General features: G+C 39.5%; 1 protein-coding gene across 1 annotated transcript in view; it reads right to left on the bottom strand.

The window, feature by feature from the left end:
* Positions 1-13,739, bottom strand: part of PAPSS1 (3'-phosphoadenosine 5'-phosphosulfate synthase 1) — a 63,951-nt gene extending 50,212 nt beyond the window's left edge. The window contains exons 1-3 of the mRNA XM_075200756.1: positions 13,482-13,739; positions 3,134-3,248; positions 2,230-2,465 (exon numbers count right to left, since the gene is read on the bottom strand). Of these exons, the coding sequence (XP_075056857.1) occupies positions 2,230-2,465; positions 3,134-3,248; positions 13,482-13,541 (411 nt within the window). The 5' untranslated portion in view covers positions 13,542-13,739. The remainder of the gene's footprint in view (positions 1-2,229; positions 2,466-3,133; positions 3,249-13,481) is intronic.
* Between the last annotated feature and the right edge of the window lie 247 nt (positions 13,740-13,986).

Raw genomic sequence — 13,986 nt, 5'->3', positions numbered from 1 at the left:
GGCATGAGCACAACACTGCAGGAGGGGTATAATCACAAGCTTTTATTGCTGCTTTTACCATTTTAAAGGGAGAATGCACCTTCTAAAGCTATTTGCCAACTGCTCACAGAAAAAGGGGAGCTGTGGGCCCTTTATTTTGGCTTCCGAGAGTGCCGACACAGTTAGGGATCAAGAGAGGGCTACTTTTAATCTCATGAATACATTTTCACATTGTTGAATGGGAATTTTTGGGAGCCCTACATTATCTACTATATAAATGCCTAGTGGCGTGTGTGAAAAAAAAACAAAAAAAACCAAGCTGCAGCGCCACCTGCTGGGCAGAGTTATACACTGACCTATATATTTCTTGAAGGAGAAGTGACAGTTGGGAGTGGTTGGTGGTTGCCAGGGGTGACAGTGGGGAGTTTTTAACACCTTAAGTAGCTTGATGAAGGATGTGGCGATGAAGATGAAGGATGAGGTGATGGAGAAAAATGATGAGGTGGTGACATGTGGATAAAACCACGTTAAAAAAGGGCGCTTGCGTCGGGAAGTAACGCTCTTCCCCTGAGGAGGCCTGGGCTAGGCCCAAATGCATGACAAGAACCTTTTTAACACCTTAAGTAGCTTGATTTGACTAGAATGCATGAGTATCATGCACGGGTTAACTTGTTATTTAATAATTATTCAATATCTGTGATTAACACTTAGCTGAGCCACATCTGGCAGCTATTACAACCAGCAGTGTTTGTGGAAATCTCTACTAGGAATATATGCCCATTTCCTTGCCAAGTTGCACAAGCTGGGACAAGTTAGTTGGGGGGCAGCAATTTGAGGTTTGCCACAGATTTTTGATGGGATTAGAGTCAGCGACTCTGACTGGTTTACTTAAAATGAATGTTACCTGGTTGTGCAGAGTTTAATTTGCTCTACACATAACATTTAGAATTTAAGACAAAAAGTTCCACTTTAGACTTGTGAGAGCCACAAGACTTTCTGCCACATCTCAGAAGTATCTTCTAGATGGCATTTCTTAAACTCTTTCCATGCAAGGATGTGTGTTATTTTGTAGCCAGGCTTTTTCCTTGTAACCCTTCTATTACTGTGGAAAAACTTGGAGAGTATTGACCCATGTTCATTATCTTCCTTTACAACCTCTGACTTCTTAAATGTCACAGGTGGCCTCTCATTGGCTTCTTGGATAAGTACTTATCTTGTCTGACAACTACAATTAGAGGGAGGCCCCATCTAGGCTGTGTGGCTTCAGTTCCATATTTCTTCCACTTCTCTAGAGCGTACAGCACTGAACTCTGAGGGATGTTAAAAACCTTAGTAATAATCTTGCACACTTAGTAATAATCATGTACACATCCCCAGATTTTATTATGCTGTAGGACCTCACAGAGAGCAATATTTACAAAAGAACCAACAGGAATTCCTTACACAGGTGGAGTCAATGAATAATCTGTGTGACTGCACCTGTGCACATTAATGGTAGCAGTTTGAAGGGGTATGAATATTTTTTTAAATGTAATCATATCAGTTTAGCATTTAATCATTTTTATTTTAAATGATTTGTGGAGATTTTTTGGTAGATTAGTGACAAAAATCCTATTTTAAATTCAACGTACGTGAAAACAAAAAAATGAAAAACGTTCTGGGGTCTGAATACATTTGGACGGCACTGTAAGTAAACAGCAAAGTGCAGTCCCAAGGCAGTGCAGAAATGACCTAAATCGGGTACCTCCTTTCTGCTATCAGATCCATAACCCAAGTAGAAGAAGCTCTGTTATATTCAGTATTGCTGGCAACCATGGTTTTTCAAAGTTAAAAAACGAAATTTTTGAAAAAAAAAAAAATTCCCACTAATTTGCCTATTGTTATTACCAGAAGGAGATCCTCTCTCTCCCATGAACATGAAGCAGTCAAAGTGACATTTAAGAAATGAGTTATGAGCATCATGCAGTGTGATCATTAGGCAACAAAGTATGGAGAATACTTGCTCCAATTCTCTCTTTAAAAAAAAAATATTCCCATCATCTTAAAAAGGTAACAAACACACTAAGGATCAACATAGTTCAACAAACACACTAAGGATCAACATAGTTCTATTTTAAGCTATGCTGGTGCAATATATTATATATATATATATATATATCTCCTGTAATGACTGTATTGTGAGGGCTAAAGTCAACAGGATTACAGTAAGCCAGTTACAGCCTGTAGCCCAGCAGTCTCCAGCACACTTACCTTGGTATACGGGGATATGAAACTAGCAATGCACACAAGACCAGCATCAGCAAACAACTTGGCAACTTCAGCAATGCGGCGGATGTTTTCTTCTCGGTCTTCCTGGGTGAAACCAAGATTTTTACTGAGCCCATGGCGGATGTTGTCCCCATCTAAAGTGTAACAGGGGATGCCGTGACACACTAGGTACTCCTCCAGCGCCATGCTGACTGTGGTCTTTCCAGCGCCAGACAGACCTGGCAATTAGGGAGTAGAACAGATGAGTTAGAAAACAGTGAGGCAGGAAAAAGACTGGGATCATTATCATGTTTTGTCAAGGTTGACGTTATCCGCTGTCCAGCCACCAACATAATCTATGGGTTCTTTTTTTCCCCCCATTTATACCATAAAAGTTTTACAAAATACTAAGCAATGGGTATCACCATCAAAAATAACACTCAGTGAGATCACAGCCACAGCTAGGGCATGTAATCACCTGGGACAACTTAATAGGGGCAAATGTCATTTTAATATATAAAAAAAAAATAAAAAATCTTTTTTGTGCCGCTAGCCTTGACTGTCCAGCTCAACTATCATAGGCTTATGCTCTCAGTTTCCCAAGAATCTTTAGACTTCTTCTGTATATTTTGAAGGGATATAGCTCATTAACATATTTGTACTGAATAGCTGCATAGATGTAACTGTAAATAGTATAAAGATCCACTACTACAATAGGAAAACTGTTTCACGTTCTTAGCATACATCTCAGACTCAGAGAAACTGGTTGTATTACTCTTTAAAGCTAGTAGTTTGCAGTTTTTACTTTAGGTTATAATACATCACCCACTTCAAACACCAACTTTTTTTTACAGCCATTTTTCACAGTAAATAAATGTTTCCAATCATCTGTAAATTGGTCATCTACCCGTTAGCCAGACCGTGCAGCCTCGAAAGCCGCTTCTTGTTCCAAGAACTTGTCCTCTTTTGTTTCTGCTGACATGGTGAGCTTGGTAGGTAACATTGGTGGAGCGCTGCATTCCCTATAAAAACAGGAAACATTAAGGTGAGTAAGCAACAAACACCTATATTAATATAGTGCAAATGCAAGGGGAACAATGCAAAAAAATGGAGCTAAAACCAATAAGGAGACAGTCTTAGGTAGTAACTGTTACCTCTGTGTATCCTACATTCTCAAACACATACAAAAACAACTCCACAAAACAATATTGATGTGCTAACCAGTTTATACTCCAGTTTCTTGCAATGCCAATTCTCCTATGCTTTATTCCTCTCCAGTAAGCCCAACCTCTAAGCCCACCACTCATGGGTTCTACACTAAGCCCCAACCCTCTCTTATTGCTGGCCATAGGATCTGTAATCTAACCACACCATGTCCAACACTGTGAGGGGCTACCTGAAATGCATGCTCAGCCCTCTAGTCTTCAATGAGGCCACACAGAGGGAGCACAGTGCAAGCTACACAGACAGCTGTTATGTCTACCACCTCAAACACTAAACACCACCCTGCTCACACAAAGCTCAGCTTACATGGTTTGTCACTGTCTATATTCCACGTCCATTTATCACCGTCTGCGCTATAGTGCGGCCTCACTTCCATCTTCTTATACACATCTAAACCACCCTTATGGTATCTAATGTGGCCATGACGTCAAGGCCAAAAGTTGCCCTGCAATAGCATGAATAACCATAATTTAACACCAAATGCTGGCAGTTCTGAAGTTAACTAATTACGCAATAGAGGGAAAAACTACTTGGAGGGGAAAGTATTAAAATAAAAAATAACATTTTAACAATGAATACTCACTCTGAAATATATTTACTTATGAATACAATATGAAAGACACATTTAGTCTCCAAATTCATCATTACAAACAGTTCCTGTCTTTTTAGTGATGCAGATTTAGATGTGATCATGCATAAGGGTCGGCAAAAACGCAAAAGGGTCAAAAATTATCCCTAGGATAGCCCAGCGGTTTTCAGCCTGTTTATTTTCCCCAATAACGCTAGTAAGGTACCAAAAGCCCCTTGCAGTCCCCACCAAGCAGTCGGCAGGGCAAGAGCTCTGATAAACGTGTATGTTAATAAACTACTACAAGTAGTGAACTAAAACCTTTGGCACTCAAAGTTCTACTGCAGAGCTCCAGTCTTGGGGGTCCAGGCACTTTAGCACATAAATGCATAAATGTGGATCCTCACAGTATGCATATCAATTTGAAACTTATCCAGAGAAGCTTACATACTGATAGATATATATATATATATATCTCATTAGGATTTGACGGGTACCTTCTGTACATTTAACAGCAGGATGATAATGCCTGAAATACACAAAACGGTGGAACAGACTGCAGCACAATTGCAGGGCTCACCTACTGACAATGATAGTGATCAGCTAATGACAAACACATGGCTTACTATTACAGACAGAAAATAAAAAAAATAATAATATAATTAAATATATAACCTAAATAAACCCTGCAGCAACAAATTGCCTTAAGGTCTCATAATTAATTGGGAGTTCATCTATGTGCAATTAAAATAAATACACTTGTCTGTGAGAAGTCTTACGGTTGGTTAGTGGATTTTCATCATGAAGATCAAAGAACATTCATACTGTATGTTGTATAAGCACTATGTTGTGTACCCCATTTCCTTCCCTCCCCCTGTGCCCCCAGCCCTCCCTTTCTTTCCTATTTCCTTTTTTGCTTTCTATACCTCTGTAATGCAAAAAATAATTAATAAAAACTACTGTAGGAAATTAAAAAAGAACATTCAAGGAAAATCAGAGAAAAGATCCAACCAATCAGGGTTACGACAGGAAAAGAATTGAAGACTTAGGGAAGAATTCAAGTGCCGGTGATGTGGTGCGCGTACATCGCTCCGCGCACATTGCTGGCAATCACGGTAGAAATCTCTGTTCGTTTGAAAGATGAATGAGATTTCTATGAAACCTCCACCACAAAGTGTCCCACGTACGTTCCGGAGACACTTTGCAGCCAATTAAATCCCCCCTCTTAATATCAGAACACTACCAAGTGTGAATTTTTATTCAAAAGCTGAACCACCAAAAAAGTAAGGGCCTATGGTAACTCTGAGTTGGTTACAGTCCAACATTGCAAAAGTTGGAGAACCTGTCCATGAAACAGAAGCCCAGGCACTTCTCAAATCTGCACTTTATGGGAGAGGGACAAAAAGGCAAAAAGGTTTCATGAAATGTAGGACACATGGGAGACTCACAAACCAAGTGGAGAAAGATTTTACGGGTCGATGAAACCAGGAATTAGCTTTATGCCATGAAGCATGATGGCATAATGTTATGGAGAGGATTCTCTGCTTCAAGGACTGGGAAATGTGTCAAAATGGATTAAATATACCAGACTAAAACACAGTCTACTGAAGTTGCCAGATCAAAGCCCAGACGGACTTGAATCCCATCAAGAATCTGGGGAATGATTTAAAAATTACTAATCACCAACGATCCTTATTCATGGGATGAGCAAAAATTGCAGTGTCCAGATTTGAATTAGTTGTAGAGACTTTTTTCCAAAGAGCTGTAATTGCAACTACATGCTATTCTGCCAGGTGCCAAGATGAATCATGTTAAGTGTGTAAAGCTTTTTCTTAATTACAAATAAAAATCAGACAATAATTACAGAGTATTTTATGCTGACCAACGGTAAGAGCTCCCATATATATATCTATTTTGATTCCATATGATACGGTATAATACATACCAAAGGGGTGAATATTTTATATCAGTGGTGGGCATCAGGCGGCCCAGCAACCACTCACCTGCAGCCCCCCTGCTCTTTCCCCCGACTATATCTGCAGATGTAGCTGAATAAAGTGCAGATCAGAGGAAGAATAATGTCAGTGTACTGCTGCAGCAGGTTACCCAAGAAGAATTGGGAGCGCAGACAGGATAACAGATCAGCAGCAGTGATCTGCCTTCATACCCTGGAAGGACCAGAGTCCTGACTGACAAAGTGCACTTTATGGTGTAGTAGCACTTAATGGTCATAGTGGGCATTAGTAGAGATCGGTTCCTCAGGCTCGGTTCCTCGAGAACGGAACACATCCAAACTTAGGGGATCCGAGTACCGAGCCGGCCGTCGGAATTGAAAACAATGCAAAATGTCATCGTTACGTTGTCGGATCTTGGATCTCACGAGTTTCGAATTTCTTTTATAGATCCAACATCACGGAGGGTGGGAGGGAGGGCGGACCCCCATTTATCTTTTCTGCCACTGCTGTGTGCCAATGTGTCCTAGATGTGCTAGGATCTGTCGTGTGTTTGTGTCATTGCGTCATTTACCATCCAGGCAGGTCGCTGCAGTCTTTGTTTGAAAGTGTATGAAAATAATATTGTGATCTGTGAGGTGGTCTAAAATGACTGCAAATGACGTGAAATTAGTGTTATTGAGGTTAATAATAATGTAGGAACAATAAATAAATAAAAAAAAAAAAAAAAAAAAAGAGCAAATTTATATGATTTTATCATATTTTCGGTTTTTTTCCCCTCAAAAATCCAAAACCAAAAACACAAAGCTAATCCAGATACAAAACCAAAACCAGTTCACGGGGGTCAGTGAGCATCTCTAGTTATTAGTCATTAACTAGTGGAAGGGGGTTCCAAGTGACATGGAGGAGTTTTGGAGTACATGTGTGATCTGAGAGCATGATTGGCAGGTGGCGGCCTGAGGGGCATGTCAGAATGCAGAGGTAAATTTTGGGGGATTTATGCATTTTAGAAAAACATATTTGTATTTTTGTGGGCAGCGAGACACGCAGAGGGGAGAGGGAGAAGATAAAAGGAGCAGTGAGATGAAGTGTGTATGTATGTTTATTTTCTGTACTTTCTTGTACTTCGCCAATACATTTATTTCTTTATTTTAGGATCGGGACTGGTCCAGGTATACTGAGCAGGGTAACAGCAGAGATGCACACTCCAGGTATGTCAGAGATGCATTGATATATTTTTTTTTTTTAACTTTATATTGCATTCAACATTGAAAAATAACTATATCATATAACTCATCTTATGTGATGTTGTGACACCATACAAATAAAATCTACAAGTCTACAAATGCACATGCAAAACAATTAAGAATCTGTCCCTACAGAGAGAAATATATGTACTATTGTAACTGCTAACCCATTTCCAGGGGAATCATGCCAGTAAACACAAGCTCCTAATGAAAGGAATGGGTAAATAATTCATATTCTGGTCTGTCCCCAGTTACAGTAGTTACAGTGTTCACTCTATAACATGTGACCTGGTACAAACATGCCTTCTATGTCACTACACTGCTCCCAGATAAAAATCAGTGTGCAACAAACTCCTTGTAACACAGAACTAGAACGGTTTACAGATAATTATGCAGATCTAGATAGTAAAATATTTACTTGTGGTTTCATGCAACTAATTGGGCATATGTACAAGTAATCAGCATTTTGCAGTTTTCACCCACAGTTCTGGGAGGAAGTAATAAATGAAATGTTCTACTCCCTACACTGATACTTGGATTTGATTGATTAAAGTGAAATGATGATTAGTTGTTATGGGATACTAATAATGTGCACAGTCACAAATACTGCAAAGAAGAACAAAATGATTTTATTTTCTCTGGTCAGTCACCTAATTACATTATAAGTCCCATAGTTATAAGCAATGAGCATGCAACTGTGACAAGCCCACTGTTAAAGCCAAGTTCATCACAGCATCACACCTCTTTGGTCATCAATGTATATAGTCACAGCCAATGCTAGTTTACATTCATATACATGCAAGAGTTATACCTCCAGCTACTTTTATTAATTACATTTTTTAGCTAAATCTACTAATTAATAAATTTTTAAAATTAACCTTTTTACTTTCCCTCCTATTCACTGAGCCAATGTAAACTTTATTTTTGTTTTTAATACAATAAACAAAATTGTACAGGCTGTAAATATATGTTTTAGTGAATACTAATTGATGTTTACTTTTAAATATTTTGATCGTAGAATTCACACTTCTATAACAGTAGTGCTATAAAGAGATTAATATAATTATATATATATATTTATATTACACACACACACATTTTTTTTTTTTTTTTTTTTTTAAAGGATTATTCCAACGTTTGGGTGCAAAGTCTACAAAGCATTTGCAGGTATGAGCAGAGATCATGTGGTTCTTTAGTTCATATGAAAACATTCTTTGTGGGGGCCAGATGTTTTTTTTTTACTTACCTCAACAGGACAGAGGATGGCGTCTCATAGAAGGGAACCACAGTTCAAGAGAGGAGAAAGGTGGACATGGTTACTTTTTAAAATTTTACACACAAACGGTGGAAACCCTTGTCATTTATACTGAGCCAAAGAGCACACCAGTCCTTTGCAAACGTCTACCATTAATAGTAGCCTGAATAAAAGCCTAATTGTAAGTAAGAGCTATTAGCACACCTCTGTTGCTGAGTCAGCTATAAGACTCTGTCCTTCAGTTTACAAAGTTGTATGTGTGAACTTCATTTCATATAGAGATGCCTTTGACATCACAATCTTCATGCACCAGTTTGATAGGAGCTAGGAGCCTCACCCAACTATTATTTGCTGTTGGGGGAATCTGCCCCTACCACTTCCTCTAAATCTCTGTTTGTTGTGTTACTGCTTACCTGCATTCCCTTCCTCATACCAGGACACTGACTGTCACATGCACAATCAGTAAACCAGTACAAGATCACCACAGGCAACATTCCAGTCTAAGCAGCATTTTCTACCCCTCCCCACTTACCAAACAAACTGGAAATGAACAGGAATACAATAATGTGCTCAAACACATCAACAAGAAGGATGTATGAACGTTGTCTTCTATAGGGAATTTGTTGCCATTTCTATTGAACCTGGCAATTCACTTTTGCTTTGGTAATGTTGTAATACAGCACTTGGTTCCACATTGGTTCTAGAACCTCCCAAATCTAAGCCAAACAGTCAGTAAACTGAAGCTCAAATTGGTGGCCTTTTCACAATCAATTTAGACTGTAAGCTCCACTAGAGCAGGGGCGAATGTGGATAATTAAACATTCTCTGCAAGGCGCTGCATCAGTTAACCTTTAATGTGGGATTAAGTTCAGAGGCTTGAATGGAGGATTACCAAAATACACCTTCAATTTAAATCCCGACCCGGAACAAGGACCTGAGTGCACCACAAACAGGTGGGGACCTTCCAGCTGTACTACCAAACTACATTAAAATATTATTATGTTTACTTACATTTTTTTTTTTTTTACTAGCATGCTCCTTCCTGTCCATACCCAGAGTCTCAAGGGCTGCTACATGCAGCTGTTTTTCCCAGAGCTACTTAAAACCCTGGCCGTAAACTGGTCTGTAATGCTCATCAACCATGGAGACTTGCATTTCAATTAATCTCAGGGAGATCCTACATCTGAGACTAGGGGAATCTTTTTGGGCCTAACATCTTGATAAGCCCTTATCAAGTGCTACTGGAGCATCCTAAATCCATGATTGACGTACCCTGGGGACTGGGACATTAACGCCCTGAATCTTGATAGGCTGTTACAAAGTACAACATCAGATATGTGCAATGGTTTTAAGAAGTGATTTACTGGTTCTTCACCATTGGCACCTCTCTTGTCCATCTCTAAACACAAACCAAGCGATGCGGATAAAGAAAGTCACCACCCTCTCTATTTAAGAGGGAGTGAATCTATGGACATATCTAAACATTGATATTGATTCAATGTTAGGATCATACCCTTAAAGATTTCAATTAATGTATTATAGACAGTATTCAATAATTGACTTCCCAGCTGAGATGGTTCCGTTACGTCAATGCAGAGAAAGTGGAATGCAATGACGACTACATTTTTATACTATATATCAGAGATATTTGAATGAGACTAAGTAGCCCAAACAGTCACCATGCAGCAAATCTGCCATCTATTACATGCATCCAACAATATGACATTTATGAATATCTGTATACAGAACAGAAAGAAAAAAAGAAAAAGAATCACTAACCTGATGAATTGTAATTTTGCTGTAAAAACTATCCACCTAACTTATGACTATTATAACATGCAGAGTTCAAAGTTAGCTTCTTCGCAGATAAACTATACTAGTTACACATGTTTGTTTTAAGGTTACAATGACCTGATGGGTTGGGTTACGTTCTGCCTTGTAAAAGAACTTACATGTACAGATAATGCTATGCAATGTAATGATGTAAGGTTTTATTACACACAGTCGTCAGTGGTGGAAACAGTGCATGGGACCCTCCCACAAAATTTTGCTATGAGGCCCACCGATGCAGATTTCTGCCCCTGCACAACTTTGACGTGACTTTAAAGGAGATATCCAGCTTCATTTAATTATTCTGCACCCCTAAAATAATCCTCTAATACAGTGGTGGACAACCGGTAGCTCTCAAGCCGCTCCTTGTACTTTAAAATATGGCTTACAGGCGGGATCATGACAGCGGCAGATTGGAACCCAGTCAGCGCCTCCCGATCTCTTAAGATTGGAAAGGAACAGCCTTTATCCAAGCCACGTGACCTCCGCTGTACGACGAAAAGATGGTCACAGATAATCCAATCAGAGAAGGTACAGAAAGTGTAGTGCGCCAAGTGTGGGAGGAGTGAAAAGTACGTAAGGAGCATGTGAAGAGGTGTGAGGGGCATCAGAGGGACATGTGAGGAGATCTGCAGCGCTTGAGAGGGGCATTACCTACGGTGGAGAGAATAAGGGATATATTTACTAAACTGCGGGTTTGAAAAAGTGGAAATGTCGCCTATGGCAACCAATCAGATTCTAGCTGTCATTTTGTAGAATGTACTAAATAAATGATAACTAGAATCTGATTGGTTGCTATAGGCAACATCTCCACTTTTTCAAAACTCGCAGTTTAGTAAATCTAGGCTTAAGTAGCACTTTGAACCCTCCATGCCGACCACAGTAGCTGGTAAGAGTTGTATTGTGCCGATTTGATGATTATTGTGAACATTTTGGCAATGTCAGATATTTTCTTTTTCACTTAGCAAGATATTGTAAATTAAGATATATTTTCAATGTATGTGAGTATAGTATGTTTATGTGTTTATACTGTGTATATGCACAGACAAATAAAAGTTAAAGTTACCTCTTTGCTGTATCTATAGATATTTTTTGGGCACTTTGTCTCTGAATAGTTGGTCACCCCTTGTCTAATAGATATTTATGCCAAATACATCATCTTCCAAACTGCAGCTCCTTTTCATTTTTCCATTTGGATTGACTGCACTTTGAATGCATAAAACTGAATGGGAAATGTATTAAAAATATAAAGAATTTACTGGGAGATAAAATAAATCTAAATGTACAGTAACCCAATGAAACCAACTGATGATCTAGTGATAGTCAATGAAAGTGATGCTTGGTTACAGTACACAACTGTCTTTCAGAACTCATCATACTGCTTTATACAAATGCAATGAGAAATGTCCCTTACTGACATAGGCCTGATAACCTAAACTGATTTTAATTAAGAGTCTAGTTGATAATGACAGGTTAACCTTTTCTTTAGTGATAACACCAGTTCTCCTGACTTTGTAAACCACAGTCTATGAAGCACTTAATACACTATCTTATCTCAACGTGTTATATAATTGACTTCTCAGCTGAGATGGTTCAGCTGTATGAATGTAGTCAATGTAGAAAAAGTGGAATACAATGATTTCTCCATGTCTGGCTATTTTGCAGCAAATCTTTCAAAACCTCAAGTCTTACATCAGAGCCAATCAGACCAAAGGCTGAGATCAGCCATCAGCTGTTCTACTAATACTCACTGCATTAACGCCTTATATGATCTTTACAATATAAACTGCATAGAGCAGACGTTAACAGTCTTCATATAGAAGTATATAGGGTGCTTCAAAAGCACCTTAGCCATGTACTGTTTTACAACTTTGTGACTAACATAGATTTGATGACTACATTACACACATAGAGAAAATGAGGTCTGAAACATACTATTTGATCGTGAATCTGAATGGAGCGGTGAACGAAATTCACTGCAATTAATAGATTAAAAATAGACTTGCAATTCTCTTAGCAACATCAAATATAATACCTCAGATTTTCGAAAAAAAAAAAATAGAGCTGTCACACACAAGCAGTCAGACTTGAGGAACCCACGTTTAAGGCCCTATAGTAGATGTATAGAATAACATTGCTACAGCATAGTAAACCACTCTAGAAAATAAAGTATGCTCCTCACCTTCATAAAACGGCTATTGATATCTAAGTATACAGCTTAGCTCACAAAACGGTGAGAGTAAACAAAACAAACATTTGTGGCACGATCTGGGAAGCCATGCAAGGAAATTAATTCTCCTCTTTGGCAATACACAAAATAACTATTACTGCATGCATGTTAACCCTGCACTACCACTTAGGAAACGTGTCCCCAACCCTGTAGCCGGAGCCCTGGGATGTGAGCAGGAAGACAAATAGAAAACCCCAATCCCTTAGTTACAGATTTCTATGGGTCCATCCGCTAAAATCCCCACCAGCGGTTGTTCGGCCATGGCTGTGAGAGAACGAAGGAGGGGTGGAGGTTCCTTACTAAAATGTTTTGCTAGGTGGTAGTGCAGCTTTTATTAAACTATGTAATCGATGGTCAAAGTGGGGTGTATACGGTGGTATGCCATACTGTTACTTCTCCTACTGCCTTCATTGTGAAGCTGCCTAATTCCATTCACTTACATCCCCATTACACTGTTCATACCACCACTTCTAATTTTCCACTTTGATCACTGTGTAGTGTATAACTATAAATTGCCCATATAATGTAAATTAAACAAATACATGTATTCTACCTGTAATGTAAAGTGATCATGAATTTGTTTATGGAGATAGACATATATCATGAACAAAAAAGTGCTGAGAAAGCAATTAGCGGTCTGACACCTCTGCAATTGTCCCTGGTCTATATGGTCATTTTACATATATGATGCTGGCCCATTTACAGCAGAGATTACCCTGCTATCAGCTAACCATGACACCTACTACTGTCAATGAAACACAACAGTAGTTCCTTATTCTGTAATAGCACAAAATAGCTGAAAGAGGAGCTATAAAGTGATGCAAAGCAGTTGGGGAGGAAGGTGTGAATCAGACATCTGTGGACATCAGTGCTGGACACATCCCATGTACAGACCACCGGAGCGGAACTCTCCTCCTCCGTCCAACCGCACCGTGTCCCGGACACTCACCCAGCTCTGCAACTTGCTGCTCAGCTTCACCTTCTTGTTCCTGCTCTCGGAGATCTCCATACTTTGCTGGGTGTCACAGACTCCTGCTACAGTAATGACCGGCGCTCCAACTGTGCCAGGTAACAGGCGAGATAACGTGTCCAGGATACAGGCACTTGAATGAGATGCAGGAGGAGGAGGGAAGTGTCTGCACCGGAGCCGCCCCCACAGTCGTGCTGGCTCTCGGGTCCTCTGTCAGCCAGTAGTGCGCCTGCTCCGGGGCTCGGAAGTGAGGCAGAGCTGAGCTCACAGGTTGTCAGCTGCAGGAAGTCATGGGCTGTAACGCTCCAATTTTGAAGCTGTGCTTATAACAACATTACCCCCCTATCCAGCGTGTGTAGGATGCTGGGTGCTGGGTGCAGGGTGTTCAACAAGCTCTTATTCTTGTTGGCTTATTACTACCTCAACAATGTTAGTATTCTTATGTGTTTTAACAATTTCGCTGCTAAAGGATTTGTTCACCCCC

The sequence above is a fragment of the Mixophyes fleayi genome, chromosome 1 (assembly GCF_038048845.1).
Source record: "Mixophyes fleayi isolate aMixFle1 chromosome 1, aMixFle1.hap1, whole genome shotgun sequence".
Taxonomy (NCBI): Eukaryota; Metazoa; Chordata; class Amphibia; order Anura; family Limnodynastidae; genus Mixophyes; species Mixophyes fleayi.
The sequence above is the reverse complement of the archived record's forward strand: the minus strand, read 5'-3'. Positions and strand labels throughout refer to the sequence as shown.